The 19,643-nt window shown below is 52.8% G+C and overlaps 2 protein-coding genes and 1 pseudogene across 2 annotated transcripts; all 3 read right to left on the bottom strand.

The window, feature by feature from the left end:
- Positions 1-5,693: 5,693 nt before the first annotated feature.
- LOC135325757 (olfactory receptor 14A16-like) lies at positions 5,694-6,629 on the bottom strand. Its single transcript, XM_064503758.1, has one exon. The coding sequence runs from the start codon at positions 6,627-6,629 to the stop codon at positions 5,694-5,696; it is 936 nt and encodes a 311-aa protein (XP_064359828.1).
- Positions 6,630-14,048: 7,419 nt separating this feature from the next.
- LOC135325758 (olfactory receptor 14A16-like) lies at positions 14,049-14,984 on the bottom strand. Its single transcript, XM_064503759.1, has one exon. It carries the CDS (start codon positions 14,982-14,984, stop codon positions 14,049-14,051), a length of 936 nt encoding a protein of 311 aa, XP_064359829.1.
- A 3,201-nt stretch (positions 14,985-18,185) lies between these two features.
- LOC135325748 (olfactory receptor 14A16-like) lies at positions 18,186-18,953 on the bottom strand (annotated as a pseudogene).
- Positions 18,954-19,643: the final 690 nt, after the last annotated feature.

The raw sequence follows: 19,643 nt of genomic DNA, 5'->3' as shown, positions 1-19,643 counted from the left end.
GCTGGTTCCAGCTGGAAAGATAAGGTAGTTACAAGCAGTCTGTGTTCCTGTGTCTCACACTCCGAAAGGGAGGATGTCAAGGCTTTGAAATAAGGCCTGTGCAGGGCATCAGGACCCTGAGAAACAAAGCCTGCTCTCACTGCTGGGGCAGCGTTAATTGTTGTGGTCTGGAATTACCCCCTCCTTGTCAGGACCTTGAGAGACAACGGCAGGACCCAACAAGGAACGACGGCAGCAGAAAGAAATCTGTCAGCAGAAACTGCAACAGTGAAAATAAGGAAAAAAACAGCCTGCCTAGGGACAACAATGAGACCCAATAAGGAACGGGAGACCCCAGACCTGAATACTGCTATTGGTCCAAACTACCGCGTAAGGGGTGGGAAACTCAAGTTGAAAAGTTATAATTGCCCAGGGATTTCTTTGTTCAGGGTCCCTCTTCAAAGGCACCCAGCTTGAGCTGTAATTATGGCATGTGCATCATTAAAATTTAATTATTTAATTTGCTTTCATTTGGCTCCAGACTTTTTCAGCAGGAACCTAGTATTGGGCCCTGTTATGGTGGCCAGCGAGCCGAACCTGCTATAACAATTGACAGTGCAGGGAATGAAAAGGGAGTGTGGCTAGATTCAGTAGGACATATATAAGACATTGCTCTAACACAGGTATATTGAGATTTGTGCACATTTGGCCATCCAAAAAAACAGTGTTTCCTTGAAGCTGTTCCCCCTCCTTTCCTCTATCGGTTGATACCTCACTGTGTGACATGCTCTGTGCAAAGAGTGAGAGGTGGCACGGACATCCATGGGAAGGGGGTGGTGTTGGGGCACTGGGATCTATGCGAGACACAAAAATACCTTGTTTAATGGTGTAGGCCTGATTATAACAGAAGTGTTCAGAAAATGACATTGAAAATGAAACAAGAAGGAAATTAAGAAAAAGTCTTAAAGCAAATAAATGTTCTGTTATACTTGTCATCTTTAATTTTTTTTGTGTCCTTATTATCTTTCTTGATTTCTTTTCTTTTTTTTTCCCCCCAATATAATGGTCCTTTAGGGGGATGTTGTGTTTTTTCTTTTTCTTTTTCTTTTTTTTAAAAGAAAGAGATTTTCAGAGCTGGGGTGGGACGCAGTCACAGAGTCACGGACATGTGGTGCCATTGCAGGTGCCCTGGTCCCCTCTGCCCAGCCTCCCTCTGCAGCTCCCAGGGGCTCCAGTCTCCCACAGGTCCCCTGCAAGAGCTGCCAGGCCCAGGCAGGTACCTTGCGGTTGGACACCTGAGCTCTGCCTGGAAAGGTGAAGAGCTGTTTTTCAACATTTCAAAGATATGAGCCCACTTTCATCAGCTCAAATGATTAATTTTAATGTCAATGTTTTACTATGATGAAATAGTGGAAATCTTCAGGAAGGGTCTTAATCTCAGGAGAAGAAATATTGATTTGCCCTTGACCTTGTGTTTCCCTGCTCTGTCTAGTAGGCTGTGGATGTAATCTCAGTGATCGCTCACATATTTCCATGTGTCCTGATTAAATTAGCCATTTCTAAAGCCCTCTTTGCATCAGACTCTCTGGACATATGCACTTTCCATCGTTTCACAGTTTTCCTCCTCCCCTTGCTCTTTATCAGATACCTCTCAACTGTCCAGTTGCTGCTCTGAGCTTCTGGGAGTCTGAAGCTTGCCTCATCTTTCAGCAGTCTCAGCATCTCTTTAGCCACCTCCTTTGTTCTGCTTCTTGTCTATCCTTTCCTATCTATCTGTTGAAAACATTTCAAGGAAGGTTATGTCTTGTGGGCAGTGGAGCTCACTGGAGGCAGCTTGGACTTAACATACAGTTGAGGAGTGTATTTTACTTCTTATGACACTTTCAAATTTTATTTTGTTTGTTTGCAATTAAGACAAACCCTTCTGTGCCTGTTTGCAGCTAGTTCTCTACAGAAAGCAGGTGGGAATTGGTGCACATGAGCTGTAACATTCAGCTACAGACTTGAGAGGAGAAGGGTTAGATTTTAACCAGAGGGCTCTAAGTCCCCAGTGGCTGCTGAGGGAACTGGCAGGGCTGGGGAGGTGGGGGGAAGGCTGACCATACATGTTTCCTATCAAAAATACTGCTTGTCCTGCATGTCCAGACTTCATTAGGAGACCCAGTGGGTCAGTGTGAATTGGAGAATGTGGGTATCACTTATTCTGAAAACTGAAGAATAAAGAAAACTTCAGAAGCAGATGTCTTTGGTTTTCAGTTGCTCATTGAAATCTGCCTAATTTCAATACTCCCCTGAAAGCTTCCCAATTAGCCACACAAGACTTGAAGAACTGAAGAAAATTATGGAAAGAGGCATGACTCCTTAGGAGTTTTTGCATTTTAATGACCCCTCGGGTGTACTTGGTGCTGAGCCCATAAAGTGCAGATGCTGAGAAGAGACTGAACAAACCTCTCAAGAAGTTAAAGTCAGAAGCAAATGCCAAGTTTCTTGGAGTGTTAACAGACCCCACTGAGGGCCATTACCAACAAAGTCTCCCCAGGGGCTGATTAGAGCAGAAAGATGGAGGCCCTGATTGCAGGCAGGCAAAGGCAATGTGCAGGTGGCTGTGATGCCAAGTCAGCCTTGATGTGTGTTATCAAGCAGAGCAGCCAGGCACTGACAGCCAGCCCCTGGGCAGGGTGATCCTTTCCATCATGCATTGCTCAGGGCTCTTCCTGGAGGCAGTGTGCAGGTGGGGGTGTGCAGTGCCAAGTGCAGGACCATGATACGGCACCTCCTGGGCTCCGAAGGGACAAGGAGGCAGCAAGGCCACAGTGCTTTGGGGAATGGTGTCTTCTCATGGGCCTTGGTGGCAGAGACACCAGCCATAGCCAAGAGGACAAAGACCTCACTGTGTTGGGAGCTTTTAGCCTTAGCAGTGCCCCTGGTTATCTCCACCACAGGCTGTCCTATGCTTTCCCACACCTGTGCCTGTTTCCCTGCAGACAGGAGATACCCAACCTGCTTCCCCAGCCTGCTCTCACCCTGGGATCTCCAGACCTCTCCTGATGTCTCCCTGTCCTCACTTGCTTCTCCTTGAAACACAAAGCCAGGGGCTGATCACAGACTCCCTCTGGGTGACCTGTGGCACCACAGCACTACCCTATGAGTGTCATTTCCTTTTCCTAATGTCACAGCTGAACCTCTCAAGCTGCAGTTTGTGGCTGTTTCCCCTCCTCTTGCTGTTTCCCACTACCAAGAAAAGCTCCATCATCTCTGAAACCACCCTTCAAGCAGTCACAGGCTCCTACTCGACTGCCCTCAGCCTCCCCTTCATCAAGCTAAAGCAGCCCAGGTCCTTCAGCCTCTCCACAAAGGCCTTGTCCTTTAGACTCCTAACCTCACCATTGCAGACCTCCTCTGGACCCTCTCCAGTTCCTCCCCATTCCTCCAGCACAGGACATCCCACACTGGGACACCCTATTCTAGATGTGGCCTCACCAGTGCTGAGATGAGGGGGATAATAGTTCACCTTGTCTGGGTGGCCGCTCACTTCCTAATGCCACCCCGTATGCAGCTGGCCTGATTTATGGTGAGCACGCAGCACTGGCTCATGTGGCATCCCTTGCACCATCCAGGTCCTTCTCCTCAGGGTCACTCCTCTACCGGTCAAGTCCCAGCCTGTCCTGATGCACAGGCTGTTCTGCCCCCCGATACAGCACCTGCCATTTCTCCTTGTACAATGCCATGAAGCTTCTGTTGGCCAAATCCCCAAGTCTTTCAAGACCCCTCAGCTTTGTACCACTGTTCTCCACCCTTTGAGCCAGGTGACCTCCTGCTCATTTCCCACACCCTCCATTGCTTACTCCTCCATCCCACATCTCCCCAGTTTGGCTACAAAGAAGTTATGGAAGACCATGTCAAAGGCCTTCCTAAATTCAAAGTATACAGCAGGCACTGCACTCCCCTTGTCCACGCAGCCAGTCATCCCATCACAGAAGGCAGTCAGGTTGGTCAGGCACAATTTGCCCTCGATGACTTCATGCTGGCTGTTCCCGATCCCTTCATGTGGCTGGAATGAGCTCCAGGAAGATTTGCTTCCCAGGGACTGAGGTGACGCTGACCAGCCCATCACTCCCCAGATCCTCCTTCCTGTCCTTCTTGAAGATGGATGTAATGTTTGGCAGGCAGGAGGGGAGGGCCAGGGGCGGGGCAGCGGCTGTGGGGCTGTGCCAGCTCCTGCTGCATCACTGGTGCCTGCAGTGTGGAGAAGAGGGACAGAGGACAAGGCAGCATGGAGGTGGTGGCAGGTTGGCAGGGGCAGGTCAGCAGGGGCCAGTGGGGGCTGCAGCGAGGGGTTGTGCCCGTGCCACCCTCCCAGCAGGACGGGGACACACAAGGAGCGTGCTCTGCCTTTGTGGTGCTCAGGGCAGCTCCCCAAGGAGCACAGCTTTGCCTGAGGGACCTCTTGGTCCTCCAGCACAGCTGGAGCAAGAACAAGAGCTCGTGGGCCAGGCCAGCGTCCCCCTGGCACAGTCCCTGTGACAGCCTTTGGTGTCCCGTCCCCCACAGCCCTCCTGCTTTGGCAGCCCCCACAGTTTCTGCACCTTGCCCAGCCCTGGCCATGTCCCACGCAGGGGTCAGCACACAGCCGTCCCCGGAGCCTGCTGGGGTCTGGGCCAGCAGAGAGGCTGCCTAGGCCTGGCTCTTCCCCTCGATACAGGCACTGAGCCCAGCAGGAATGACCTGGCCGTACAGCAAAACTTGCCCATAAACCTGGGCTGTGCAGCCAGGGCTGCAAATGGCCTCCACTCTCCTGCACCCGGCATGTCTTGCTTCCCCTCCACGAGACCTGGCTCTGCCCCACAAACCCACCGGTGTGTGTCCTCACCCCAGGGAGTGCATCAGTGCTGGCCTGCCTGGCCACTCCTGGAGCCTCCCCTGTGCTCCCCGCAGGGCCCCGAGCTGGCAGTGCTGCTCTGCAGAGCGAGCGGGCTGTGGTGCCCCAGGGCCACGGGGTGACTCTGCACTGGCCATGGTGGTTGGAGTGAGAAGCAGACCCAGCTGGACGGGCATCATTGCACCTGACAACCCTCTACCAAGGGGTCTGTGGCTGTGGATGATGCTCTGAGCAATCACAGGACATTTCAAATGGCTCAGGCTGTGTTCAGGTGTGTCCCGAGATCCAGCCCATTGAAGGTGACATGAACCACTCTGCAGGCTCCCTTCCCTCTGCCTGCAGGGTCCCCACTGTGGGCATCTGTCACCAGCCCTGTCATAGGGCAGACAGTCCCAGGCAGACACCACTTGACCATTCAGCACCTCCAGGAGCACTGGGCACCCACAAGTGAGAGCTGAATGCAGCCCTCATTCCCTAACACAGCATCCCATGAGCTCATTGCCTTTAGCCCATGGAGATCCCCAGAAAGCAACAGTCCTTTCAAGGGTGAAAGCTCCTGCGTGAATTATTGGCTTCAGTTTTGGAAGAAGAAACCAACTTTCAAGCACAGCACTGAGGAAATCCCCTTTTATTAGAGACAGGCCAGCTCTGACACAGTGACAGACACATTCACAGAAGGCCTCTCAGGCAGACTGAGTGGGGGGTTCCTGCTGCTGGAGAAGTGGGATGAATTCAAAAAAGTTCTCTACAAGCATGATTATCACAGGGAGAATACCCAAGGCAGAAGAGTTGTCTGAGATAAATTAGAAATCACCTGTGAAGAGGGATGGGCAGCTTATTGCTGCTGAAATAGTACCAGCTGAATCAGTTTGTTCACTGCATCCTTGAGCACCTTGTTCCGCATGCTGTAGAGGAGGGGGTTCACTGCTGGAGGCACCACCGAGTACAGAACAGCCACCACCAGATCCACAGCTGGGGAGGAGAGGGAGGGGGGCTTCAGGTAGGCAAACGTGCCAGCACTGATAAACAGGGAGACCACGGCCAGATGTGGGAGGCACATGGAAAAGGCTTTGTGCCGGCCCTGCTCAGAGGGGATCCTCAGCACAGCAGTGAAGATCTGCACGTAGGACACCACAATGAAAATGAAACACCCAAAGACCAAAAAGACACTAAACACAAGAAGCCCCAATTCCCTGAGGTAGGAATCTGCGCAGCAGAGCTTGAGGATCTGGGGGATTTCACAGAAGAACTGGTCCACTGTGTTGCCTTGGCAGAATGGTATTGAAAATGTGTTCCCAGTGTGCAGGAGAGCATGGAGAAAACCACTGGCCCAGGCAGCTGCTGCCATTTTGACACAAGCTCTGCTGCTCATGAGGGTCCCATAGTGCAGGGGTCTGCAGATGGCAATAAAGCGGTCATAGGCCATGACTGTGAGGAGATAAAACTCAGCTGCAATTAAGAAGAGAAACCAAAAGACCTGGGCAGCACATCCCGAGTAGGAAATGGCCCTGGTGTCCCACAGGGAATTGGCCATGGATTTGGGGACAGTGACAGAGATGGAGCCAAGGTCGAGGATGGAGAGGTTGAGGAGGAAGAAGTACATGGGGGTGTGGAGGCGGTGGCTGAAGGCTACAGCTGTGATGATGAGGCCGTTGCCCAGGAGGGCAGCCAGGTAGATGCCCAGGAAGAGCGAGAAGTGCAAGAGCTGCAGCTCCCGGGTGTCTGCAAATCCCAGGAGGAGGAACTCGCTGAAGGAGCTGCTGTTCAACATTTGGTCTCACTGGGCTTTGGGGACTGTCTAAGGAGGAAAAGACATTGGCAAGTTAGGGGAGATCTTCCAAGGAAAAAGAAATCATAATAAAAACACTACATTGCCTCTCTGCCTCTCTTTTTTGGGAGGATCACTGGCAGGTACTTTGCTTGAGCTCTGGTTCATGCTGGCTGAGTGTGCTGTGAGGAGCAGAAGCCTCTACCCATGGGCTGCAGAGGAATCAGTCCTGCTGTACAGTAGTGGGAATGCAGGTAAACAGGTCTGACTCTCATAATTTCTCTCAAATAAAATCTATTCATCCTGTGGAAGGGCTTTTCAGTGTCTTCACTACCTGCTCTAAAGAATGAGGGTTGAGAAACAGAGTTTTAGGTTTATTTTCTTTGAGAGGGCCCTGTCACCTGTGGGGAGTGTTCCTCAAAGGCAGAAATTCTCAGCATTTCTATCGTGAGTCTTTAAAAACAAGAAGATTCACTGCCACTTGTTAAGGAGTGAGGACAGCTGTTCTGTCTATTAGTCTTGTTCCCAGCTGTCCTGTGCTCACACCTCTTTGAGCCGGAGGATGGTAACTCTCATATGTTGCCCTAAAAAGAAACCTGCCACTGCTAGGAGCAGATGAGTCCAGTTTCAAAGCCACATATGTCAAACCGTCTTTCCCTTTCTCAGGCCGCCAGAAGGAGGTCTCCACACTCCCCTTCTAGGCAAGGACACACAGGGCTCTTTTCAGCTGCCCAGATACAGTTTCCCAACACCATCTCCATACTCTCAGTATCTCTGCAGCTTCTTCATGGGTCTCTCGGACATCACAGAGATGCTGTGAGGCAGCAGTGCCCTTCTGGAGGGCGGCTCAAAGTCTGGCGGGACATGACAGGGAAATGGTCAAAGGACATTAGGACTGAAGGTGGTCTCTCCTTAAGGGAGAGTCAGCTCAATTCCTAACCCCACAGACTGCACTTCCTGGAGCTGCACAGGCTAGAAGGGGGCTGCGGACACCTCACTCCCATGCAGATCCCGCTCTTGCACAGAGCCTTCAGCTTACCCAGCCAGGCATGTCACCTCACAGACGGTGACATCACAGGGCAGTCACTCTCAGCCCCTTTGTCGGGCAGCAGTAAACTTGCCCATGGCGGGAGAGATGCCCCTCTCCTCTGCTGAAGGTCTGGCTGCAGAGGAGGCGGCTCATGGCCTGGACCCCATAACTGTCAGGGCAGAGGCTCTGCTGGGTGGGAAAGGAGACATGGGGGAGTGCTCAGAAGAAGCTGCCTGCATTGCAGAGACTGTCCAAGACTCAAACCCATGCTGCCATGAAGATTCTGTTGGCAGTGCCCTCTCATTCCTTGCCCATCTCTGCTGCCTGGCACTGTCCTTGCCGGCAGCTCTTTCTCTGTCCCAACATCTTTTCCCTGCCAGTGCTCACAGACCCCTTCCCACCCTCTGTGTGCTCAGTTCTGCCCTACAGAAACTGCCCAGGACAGGGCACTGGGCACAGGTATCTCTGTTCTCACAGGTCCTAAGGAGCAGGTCAGAAAAACTCTTATAAGGCAATAAAGGTGCTGCCAGTGCTGTCTGTCGGCTGAGGTGGGGCTGAAGGGGTTTGCTGGAGTTTCTCACAGACCTATTGATCTCTGAGAGTGAAGGTCTGGGAGTACACATTGCTTGCAAACCAGAAGGCTCTTTCCTTTTTTCTCCTTGCCAAAATTAGGATGTATTTTTTACAGTTTCTGTAGTACTCATGAGCTTTTACTAGAAGGAAAACTCCTTCCCTTTCAATTAGCCTTTTTTTGACCTTCCTCTGAAAAGACCCTTCGGACATAACCTGTGCATGAGCTCGAGCTGGTGGCACCCCTGACCCATGCATCGCCTTCTTGACAGGAGAATGAACCTGTCCTGCCACAGGTCACTGAATTCATGACTCAATCTATCAGTTATAGGATGGACTGGGTTCAGAAGACCCCTCCAGGAACCTCAGTAGCATTGCCCTGCAGCGAGAGGCTTACCGTGTCAAGGGCTGTGGAGATTTCTCCCAGAACGAGCTCTCCTCTGTCCTCCTACTCCACACTGCCTTCCACTTCTTTCTGCCTTCTCTCATCTCATGTCAGCAGCAGCAGGCAGTGCCCGCAGCCCTGCTGCTCTTGGCAGAGGAGCTGCTCCTGCACACAGCTGTGTGTGGGCAGTGCTGCCAGGTTGCCATGAGCTCCCTCCATCCCAGGAGCCTGGCCTCGCTCAGGAGCAGAGGCCCAGCTGATGTCCTCAATTTCTCTGTCCCTTGTGCTCCCTCCTCCTGGGAAATGTTCACTCATGTAGACTAAAATAATCACCTATTGTCCTTTGCTAAAGAGTGGAGACAGACAGATTCCAACATTGCAACTTGTTTCATCAGAGAATGACTGACTATGAGAGGTGGAAATGTCCCACTCTGGAAGGCCCTATTCCCATCTCTTGTTCAGCTGGAAAAGGAAAGGCTTTGCTGGGGACTCATAGCAGCTTCTCAACTCAAGGTTACCACCAATAAAGAAGCAGGTTTTTGCAGCGACCCATGGCAGAAGAATGAGAGGCAATGGCTATAAGCTGACACAAGTGAGGTTAAAATTTAGATGTAAGGGAGAAAATCAAAGAGGGTGATGAAGCATGTGAAGAAGGGTCCAGCAAGGTTATGGACTTTCTGTTCCTGGAGGCTTACAGGATGCAGCTGGACAAGGCCTTGGGGAATTTGGTGTGAATTCAGTGTTGATCCTGATGTGAGCAGAAGACTGGGCTAGAGACCTCCCACGGTCCCTTCCAGCCTGAATGATTCAGTGATTCTGTCATCTCTGGCTATTGCCACTGCAATTCTTGCAGTTTTGAATTCCTTTTCTGCATGTGGGTTAGCACCAGATTTGGCCTCCCCAGAGCCAGCCGATCCTGGTGGTGGGAGGTTTCCTCTCGGGCCTGAAAGGTTTTAAGGTCAAAGTTTAATTATGAACAGCTGCTTGTCCAGAGTGGACCCTTCTCACAGCATACAATACCTGCTGCGTTACAACACAATACTCTTCACCATTGTGAATGACAGGAAGTGAGAGCCAATGGGCATTGGTTGCAACAAAAGAGGTACGGGATGGGGATAAGGAAAAAAAATTTAGCTATTGAGATGGTGAAGCGCTGGGGCAGGTTGCCCAGAGAGGCTGTGCCCTCCGGGCCAAAAAGCATCTCCATCCTTGGAGGTTTTCAAGGCCTAAATAAATAAAGCCTTGAGCAACCTGGTCTGATCTGAGAGCTGACCCTGCTGTGAGCAGGAAGCTGGGTTGGAGACCTCCTGAGGTCCTTTCCAGCCTGAATCATCTTGCATTTCTTTCCACACCAGGTCTTCCCTTGTTGATGGTAGGGAAAGCACTTAGGTCCTCTGTGACCACAGAAGTAAGTCAGACGTAAGTATGGTCAGAACAACTGCAGCAGTCCTGTCCTCTTCCAGTCAGTGTTGCTCAGGTGTAGGACTGTTTCACAGGTACCCCCAAACAGCCCTGATCATATCCTTTATTTCACCCCCTGCTTTCCCCCCCTCCTTTTCCCCCTTTCAAGTTCTTCCCTTTTATCATCCTCATGCTCGTCCACACAAACAGCCCACCTCTGCTTACCCTGTGCCCACTGGTCCTCATTTTGCTTGCTTTGTGCATTCATTGGGCTTTTCTGTGCATCCATCTGGCTTTTACTGTGCTTTACTGTCAGCACAGTAATTCCTACCAGTGCCAGCAGTTCCATTAAACTAATATCTCCTTTTATTATGTGTAGTGTCCTGCAGTTCCTCACGCTCTTATCCTGCTGGAGTCACCACAAGTCAGGGGAGCCATCTGCACACACACACATTAACAGCTGACACAAGAGAGCTTCAGTGTGGGGGACCTTCAGAAACTTGAGGGTTTGTCCAACAGAAGCCTCAGGAAGTTTTCCAAGGAGAAGGGGCAAGTCCTGCACCTGGGGAAGGATAACTCCATGTATCAGGGCAGCATGGGCCCTTACCAGCAGAGGAGTGACCCTGAGGAGATGGGCCTGGCCATCGTGAGAAATCCCACACGAGCCAGTGGGGCACACTCATTGCAAATAAGGCCACAGGTCCATGGGCTGCACTGGGAAGAGCTTGGCCAGCAGACCAGGGGAGCCATTATTCCCCTTGTCTCAGCCCTGGGGTGGCCACAGCTGCAGTAGTGTGTCCCAGGGTGGGACTCCCAGGAGCTTCTCTTGGTAGTGGGAAACAGCATGAGAAGGGGAAACAGTCACAAACTGCAACTTGGGAGGTTCAGGCTGGACAGTAACGTGAATAAATGTCACTCAAAGAGTAGTGCTGTGCTGCCAGAGATCACCCAGAGGGAGTCTGTGATCAGCCCCTGGCTCTGTGTTTCAAGGAACAGCCAGTGAGGATGGAGAGACACCAGTAAAGGGAGGGAGATCCCAGAGTGAGAGAGAGCAAGGCGGGGAAGCAGGTTTACAGTGTGCAGGGACACAGCAGCAGGCGTGGGACAGTGTAGGACAGCCTGTGGTGGAGACAGTCGAGGGCACAGGCAAGCCTCAGGGCCGCTTGTCCCCCAGGGGACCCCAAGAGATGTTGTGTCCTTGTCCTCCTCTCAGCATTGCACACCCCCACATGCAGCCTGCCCCCAGGAAGAGCCCTGGGAAACGTGGGAGGAAAGGATCTGCCTTCCCAGGGGCTGGGTGTCCATCCTTGCCCATTTTTCTTGATCAAACACACCAAGGTTGACTTGGCATTAGAAACACCAGCACATTGCCTTTGCCTGCCTGTAGCTGGTGATCACAATTCTCTGCTCAGATCAGCCCCTGGGGAGTCTTTGTTGCTCATGGCTCTCAATGGGACCCACTAACACTCAAAGAAACTTCGTGCTTTGCTTCTTTGACTTCTGGGACATTTTCTGCAATATCCTGCGAGGAGCTGTGGTTCATGGACTCAGCACCAAATCCACCATGGGGATCATTAAAATGAAAAAGCCCTGATGAACCACATCTCTTCCTGTAATTTTCTTCAAATCTTGTATGGCTAATGGAAGATGTTTCGGGAGTGTAGCTGTAGATGGAGACTGCAATAATATACAAGCATTTCTGCTTTGAAAGGGTGGTGTTTTTTTCCGGATTATTTATTTATTCGGATTATTATTTTCCCACTTTCAGAATAAGGGACAGCAACATTCTCCAGTTGAGATCAATCCAGAGTGTCTCCTAGTGAAGTCTGGACATGTAGCCAACACCTGGGGCTGGCACCGCCAGGGTGGGTCAGGAGAGGGCAGCTCCCCTCTGCCACACTGGGGCTGGGGCTGGGGCTGGGGCTGGACACAGCATTTCCCTGGGGAGCTCCCTGAGGAGCCGCTCCGGGGGATCCTCCACCTCTGCCCTGGCAGCAGCACCAGTGCTCAGGGTGCTGGGATGGAAGTGCACAGAGGGTGGAAGGGAGGAAGCTGCCCAGGGGGAGCATCGAGACCTTGTCCGTGCACAAAGGGATGGAGTGAGGAAAGCCAGAGCTTGGCTGGAGCTGCAACCAGATGTCTTGGACATGGCAACTGCTGTCATTAAATGACTCCTAAATGATCCCCCACCCACTGCCCAGCCAGTGGTATGCTCCAGGATCCGCTGGTGTCTGGTGCAGAAGACAAGCCCTGCAAGACTGGTCTTTTCCCCTCTGTTGGGATACAGAGACCTGCAGGAGGATGGAGCTGGCCTTGGACCACCCCACAGCTGGGTGAGCAGCCAGTGCTGGAAAGGGCTGATGTGAGGGGCTGCTCTGGGACGATGGCCCTGGGGCAGCTTCCCCAGTGTGTCCGTGAAGCACACGAAACAACCTGAGCTCTCCTCTCTTGCACCTGCCATGTCCTGCTGCCTTTCCCAGCAGACCTACATTTGCCCTGTAAGCACACGGCTCTGTGCTCCCACACTGCCGTTCACACGCAGGAGCTGCCTACTGGCATTTGTCCTCTCCTGGGCCCTTTCCAGACCAGACCAGACCCTCCCCAGCTCTCCCCACCTCCCCTGCCCTCTCCCCAGCCCACCCAGCACAGCAGACCAGGCTGGGGTGGCCCCACAGCAGTGCCTGTGGCAGGGGGCTGCAGAGCTCTGGGCACTCACCCCACAGCCCCAGCCCCTCTGCAGGGCACAGCAGCTGCTGGGGGGCAGAGAGGGGTGTCAGCCTCCCCATCAGCCCCACACCTGGGGACCAGCAATGGCACAAGGAAGTGGAGGCCAGGCACTCCATGTCTCCACTGCTCTCATGACCAGAGATCCTTAACCCTGGCTGCCTGCAGCCCCTCTGGGCAGCCCCCCTGCCCAGGGCAGCACCAGAGTCCTGGCCCCGGGGCTCCTCAGGCAGCTCCAGTGACAGAGCAGCCTGCCCGGAGCTGACACACACAGAAACAGGTTTTCATTTATTCCTCCCCACAAGCACACAATTGCTCCTTTGTTCTTCTCTGGAGATGTCCCTGCTCCCCAGAGAGCCTTTCTTTGGGTCAGTGTGTCCGTGCTGGCCTGATCGGCCATTCCTGCACCCCTGTCCTGGGCTCCCTGCAGGCCCCGGGCTGATGGTGCTGCTCTGCAGGGCGAGCAGGCTGTGGGGCATGGGGTGACTCCACACTGGCCGTGCTGCTGAGGGCATAGCCACCTGGACCAGCATCATTGCACCTGACAAGCCCCTCCCCAGGGTCTGTGGCTGTGGAGGGTCCTTGGAGCAATCACAGGCCATTTCACATTGCTCAGGAGGGGTTCAGAGGTGTCCTTAGACCCAGCCCACTCCCTCTCCTGAGACTGCAGAGCCCTGATGTGCTGCATTCCCTGGTTTGGCCCTTTACTTTGTGTGACTACCCCTGGTTTGGGGGGTCTCCACTCACTGCCCATCCCAGGCACACGCTGCCCCTGGAGATGTCCTGTGCTCTCCGGGTGGCTCCATATTCCCTTCCAGAAGGATGGACATCTGTCACCAGCGCTCTAATAGGTGGGACAGTCCCTGGCAGAGACCTCTTGACCACTCACCCTCTCCAGGGGCACTGGGCACCCGCAAGTGAGGGCTCCATCCAGCCCTCCTTCCCTCGCACATCACCCTCTGCGTGCATCCCCCTTAGCCAATGGAAATCCCAAGCACAGCAACAGGACCTTTTTGGGTGCAATTCCCTGAGTGCATTCTTGGCTCCAGCATGGGAAGAAGAGCCTTTTGTTCAGGTACAGTACTAAGGAGATCCCCTTTTATTACAGAGATGCTACTTGGGAGGCCACCTCTGACACAGTGATAGGCAGATTTACAGAAGGCCTCTGGGTTAGACAGATGGGCTTTGCGTCTTTGGAGAAGTGGGAGGAATTCAAACTTGTGCACAAATGTGACTATCACAGACAGAATGCACAATGCACAAGAGCTGCTGGAGATAAACGGGGAATTGCTTGTGAGGAGAGATGGGCAGCTCATTGCTGCCGAACTAGTACCAGCTGAAAGAGTTTCCTCACTGCCTCCTGGATCTCCTTGTTCCTCATGCTGTAGATGAGGGGGTTCACTGCTGGAGGCACCACCGAGTACAGAACAGCCACCATCAGATCCGGAGATGGGGAGGAGAGGGAGGGGGGCTTCAGGTAGGCAAACATGCCAGTGCTGATGAGCAAGGAGACCACGGCCAGGTGCGGGAGGCACATGGAAAAGGCTTTGTGCCAGCCCTGCTCAGAGGGGATCCTCAGCACAGCAGTGAAGATCTGCACGTAGGACACCACAATGAAAACGAAACATCCAAAGCCTAAACAGATACTAACAACAAGAAGCCCCACTTCCCTGAGGTAGGCATCTGAGCAGGAGAGCTTGAGGATCTGGGGGATTTCACAGAAGAACTGGTCCACTGTGTTGCCTTGGCAGAGTGGTATTGAAAATGTGTTCCCAGTGTGCAGGAGAGCATTGAGAAACCCACTGGCCCAGGCAGCTGCTGCCATTCTAACACAAGCTCTGCTGTCCATGAGGGTCCCATAGTGCAGGGGTCTGCAGATGGCAACAAAGCGGTCATAGGCCATGACAGTGAGGAGAGAATACTCTGCTGACATAAAGAAGACAAAGAAAAAGACCTGGGCAGCACATCCCGAGTAGGAAATGACCCTGGTGTCCCACAGCGAATTGGCCATGGATTTGGGGACAGTGGTGGAGATGGATCCAAGGTCGAGGACAGAGAGGTTGAGGAGGAAGAAGTACATGGGGGTGTGGAGGTGGTGGCTGAAGGCTATAGCTGTGATGATGAGGCCGTTGCCCAGGAGGGCAGCCAGGTAGATGCCCAGGAAGAGCGAGAAGTGCAAGAGCTGCAGCTCCCGTGTGTCCACAAATGGCAGGAGGAGGAACTCATTGAAGGAGCTGCTGTTCAACATTTGCTCCCCCTGGCCATGGGGGACTGTGCAGGGAGGAAAAGACATTGACAAGTTAGGAGAGACTTTTAAAGGAAAATAAAATAAATAAATTTTTTCATTTCTTATTAATAATCCCACATTGCTTCTCTGTTTATTGGGAGGCCCTTTGCCCATTTCCCTTGCTTGAGCTCTGGTTTGTGAGGGCAGAGGGAGTCATGAGGAGCAGGGACCTCTGCCCATAGCCTCCGGAGGAGTCTGTCCTGCTGTACAGCAGGGGGTACATGGGAATGGGGGTGACTAATTCTGAGATTCACAATTTCTGTCAAATGAAATTCATTCATCTTGTGGAAGGGCTTTTCAGCATCTTCTCTCCCAATTCTAAAGGACAAGGGTTGCAGAAGTGAGTTTCAGGGATTTTTTAAATATTGTTTATTTTCTTTGAGAGGCCCTCGTCTCCCCTGGGGAGTGCTCTTTAAAAGTAGAAATCCTTGGCATTTCTACTGTGAGTCCTGAGAGGAAAGCATGCACTGTCACTTGGAGTGGGGACATCTCGACTGTCTAGTAGTCTCATTCCTACCTGTCCTGTGCTTGCACCTCTTTAAGCTGGAGCATGCTATTCCCCCCAAAAGAAACCAGCCCCTGCTGAGAGCAGACAAGTCCAGTTTCAAAGTGCAGATATCCAACCTTCTCTGCCTTTCTCCAGGCACCTGAGGGAGGTCTTCACACTCCTCTTCTAGCCAAGGACACACAGGGCTCTTTTCAGATGCCCATTGACAGCCTCCCACCACCATCTCCATGCTCTCAGCATCTCTGCTACTTCATGGAGATGCTATGAGATCACAGAGATGCTATGAGACAGCAGTGCCTTTCTGGAGGGCAGCTCACAGCCCAGCAGGACCCAACAGAGAAACAGTCAAAGGACCGTTAGGATTGAAAATGGGCTCTCCTTAAGGGAGAGTCAGCTCATTTCCCAACTCCACAGACTGCATTTCCTTTATCTGCACAAGTTTGAAGGGGGCTGGGGCGACCTCATTTCCATGCAGACTCCTCTGCTGTACAACTCGCAGTGTTGGTGTCTGAACTTCATCTGAAACCCTCAACCCCAGGGAGATCGAGAAAAGAAGAGGAGCAGCATGGACAGGAGGGAAAAAAAGGAGCAACATCACGATCCTGGTGCTGAAGGAGACACAGAGGGAGAGAGAGAGAGGGGCACCCCTTCACCTTCCCCAGCTGGGCATGCAGCTGGGATGAGGCCCCGCAATGAGTCCAGTCACTCTCTGTCTCCCCTGCTCTTGTGCCCAGCAGATCCCCCTCCCTCTCTGCCTGCAGCCCCTCCATGCCCACCCCGCTGCCCAGCACAGCACCAGAGCCCTGGCCCTGCAGCCCCTCCAGCAGCTCCTGCTGCCCCAGGGACAGAGCTGCCTGTCCCGAGCTGGTGCACAGGGAAACCTGCTTCTCCTTCTCGTTTCCTATCTCTGAATGCTGCCCTGCTTTTCTCCTGGGACATCCCTGCTCCCCAGAGAGCCTTTCCCCAGGTCACTGTGTCCGTGCTGGCCTGGCTGTTCCTGTACCCCTGCCCTGTGCTCCCTACAGGGCCCCTGGCTGGTGGTGCTGCTCTGCAGGGCGAGTGGGCTGTGAGGCTACGGGGTTATTCCACACTGGCTGAGCTGTTGGGGCAGGAAGCAGACCCAGCTGGGCAGGGATCACCACCACTGACACTGCTGACACAGCTCTGTGCTCATGGATGGTGCTCAGAGTGACCCCAGGGCACTTGTAATGGCAGGAGATGTGTTTGGGTGGGCACTAGCTCCAGCTTGTGGTGTTTCACTGAGGGTGCAGGAATCACTCTCCAGTGCCTCTTCCCTGGGACTCCTGGGTCCCCACTGCCTCTCCAGGGATTGCAGAGCCCTCGTTTTCCCATGCATACCTGGATTTAGTGCTCTACCTTCTGGTCACTCCACTGTGGACCATCCCTCACTTTGTGAGGCTCCACTCACTGCCCTCCCCCAGGTACACGCTGACCCTGGAGATCCCCTGAGCTCTCCTGAGGATCTCCTGGAGATTCCCCTCCAGAAGGTTGGGCATCTGTCATCAGCACTGTCACCTGTGAGACAGCCCTGGGAAGGTAATTCAGACACCATTCACCATCTCCACTGGCACTGGTCACTGAGAGATGAGCCCTGAATCCAACCCTCAGTCCCTAACAGATTACTGGGGACTCTGAGCTCATCCTCTGGCTCCCATGGAGTTCACAAGCAGAACACTGGACCCCTTGGTGGTGCATTGCCTTGAGCATATTTTTGACTCCATCTTCTGAAGAAAATCTGGACTTCAGGCAGGTCACATGGAAATGTTATTTTCATATTTTCATATAACATATAAATGTTATATTTCATATTTTCAATCCAGATCTGGCATAAGGGTGCCCAGGGCCTGGTGATGCCTGAGCTCACAGAAATGCACAAGGAAGCACCAGGTTACAAGAGCACTGAGGCCATATACACACATGAGAGCACAGCAGGACAGTGTGGAAATGAGGAGGAAAGCCCTGAAAAGAGAAAGTCCTGCTGCTGTTGGTGGATGTGTCTCCCAGAAAGCTGCAGCCCCCATGCAAAGGCTGCAGCAAGGAAATGCCTGCTGTGGCAGTGGTGGGACGGTCCTGAGAGGAAAAGGGTCTGTCCCCACAGGCTGCATCCAGACTCTCCTCCCCTCCCCTCCTGCTCTGCTGTGAACATTGGCGCACTGGAGAGGGAAGGGACCAGCCCATGGTGACAGCCAGCTGCCACCCTCACAGGAGACGGGTGTGAGATCACACCCTGACTCTGGCAGGGGAGCTGAGCTCTCCTAAAGGACACGGGACCTATGGTCTCATCCCGTCTATACTTATACAAGCCTGACTGACCCCTTGAGGTCCCTGGGTGTCAGTGCCGAAAGAGACACTGCAAAGGGAAACTCTCCCCATTGCCCTGAGGGCATCGGAGGGAGCTCAGACTAGGAGGCTCTGAGGTTCCCCCACCTCTGCTGATGAAGGGGGAAGCCTGGATTCCTGCTTCAACAGGTTCTCTGGGTCGGATTAAGATGAGAGATTCTTGAGGAGAAGCAGGATGAAGCTAAGTATTTTCCTTTTAAAATGAATATAACATAGAAAAGAGAAAGAAATGAACAACCTATAGCCGTGACCACAGATACCCTGGGAATGATGAGGTGATGCACATGGGATGGTTATTGGTGCTGACATTGGACCCATTGGATCAGTTTCCTCAGTGCCTCCTTGAGCTCCTTGTTCCTCAGGCTGTAGATGAGGGGGTTCACTGCTGGAGGCACCACCGAGTACAGAACAGCCACCACCAGATCCAGAGCTGGGGAGGAGACGGAGCGGGGCTACAGGTAGGCAAACATGCCAGTGCTGAGAAACAGGGAGACCACAGCCAGGTGCGGGAGGCACATGGAAAAGGCTTTGTGCCGTCCCTGCTCAGAGGGGATCCTCAGCACAGCAGTGAAGATCTGCACGTAGGACACCACAATGAAAATGAAACACACAAAGACTAAAAAGACACTAAACACAAGAAGCCCCACTTCCCTGAGGTAGGAGTCTGAGCAGGAGAGCTTGAGGATCTGGGGCACTTCACAGAAGAACTGGTCCACTGTGTTGCCTTGGCAGAGTGGTATTGAAAATGTGTTCGCAGTGTGCAGGAGAGCAGTGAGAAAACCACTGGCCCAGGCAGCTGCTGCCATTCTAACACAAGCTCTTCTGCCCATGAGCATGCTGTAGTGCAGAGGTCTGCAGATGGCAATAAAGCGGTCATACGCCATGAGTGTGAGAAGGAAATATTCTGCTGAAATAAAGAAGAGAAACAAAAAGACCTGGGCAGCACATCCTGAGTAGGAAATGGCCCTGGTATCCCACAGAGAATTGACCATGGATTTGGGGACAGTGGTGGAGATTGTGCCAAGGTCGAGGATGGAGAGGTTGAAGAGGAAGAAGTACATGGGGGTGTGGAGGTGACGGTCGCAGGCTATGGCTGTGATGATGAGGCCGTTGCCCAGCAGGGCAGCCAGGTAGATGCCCAGGAAGAGCGAGAAGTGCAAGAGCTGCAGCTCCCGTGTGTCCGCGAACCCCAGGAGGAGGAACTCATTCAGGGAGCTGCTGTTGAACATTTGCTTCCTCTGGGCTGTGGGGGACTGTGCAGGGAGGAGAAGATATTGACAAGTTAGGACTGACTTGGAACAAAACCCACAGCATTTCTCAGAGCAACTCCCCACATGTCCTTTCTCCTCACTAGGAGGACCTTCCTTCACCTCCTCTACTTGTGCTTTGGTCTGTGCTTTCTGAATCTGCCATAAGGAGCAGGGTCCTCTGTCCATGGGCTCCAGAGGAGTCAGCCCTGCTTGTTACACACACTCAGAATCAAAACGGGATGGTCAGTCATTGTGCAGTGACAAAGTGTCCTTGCAGTGCTGTCAGCGGGATTAGGTGAGACTCCTGAAACCCTGGTTAGCTTAGGTCTAATCCAGTTGGCTGGGGACCCACGTGACCACCCAGCACAGGCATAATTCATTGCTCTTGATACACCTTAACCTCAGAGTATGTGACAATTACTGCAGGAACACTTTGTATGGACTATTTACAAATGTCTTAGCTATGCACAAGCTGATCACTTCTGCAGCAAGGATACTTTG

Source organism: Dromaius novaehollandiae, unplaced genomic scaffold (assembly GCF_036370855.1).
Source record: "Dromaius novaehollandiae isolate bDroNov1 unplaced genomic scaffold, bDroNov1.hap1 HAP1_SCAFFOLD_56, whole genome shotgun sequence".
In the NCBI taxonomy this organism is placed as follows: Eukaryota; Metazoa; Chordata; class Aves; order Casuariiformes; family Dromaiidae; genus Dromaius; species Dromaius novaehollandiae.
Note: the sequence above shows the minus strand (reverse complement) of the source record. Positions and strands in the feature narration are given on the sequence as shown.

What these genes read in the sequence shown, in the direction of transcription:
- LOC135325758 (XM_064503759.1), bottom strand. Translation starts at nt 14,984, where the DNA reads ATGTTGAACAGCAGCTCCTTCAATGAGTTCCTCCTCCTGCCATTTGTG.
- LOC135325757 (XM_064503758.1), bottom strand. Translation starts at nt 6,629, where the DNA reads ATGTTGAACAGCAGCTCCTTCAGCGAGTTCCTCCTCCTGGGATTTGCA.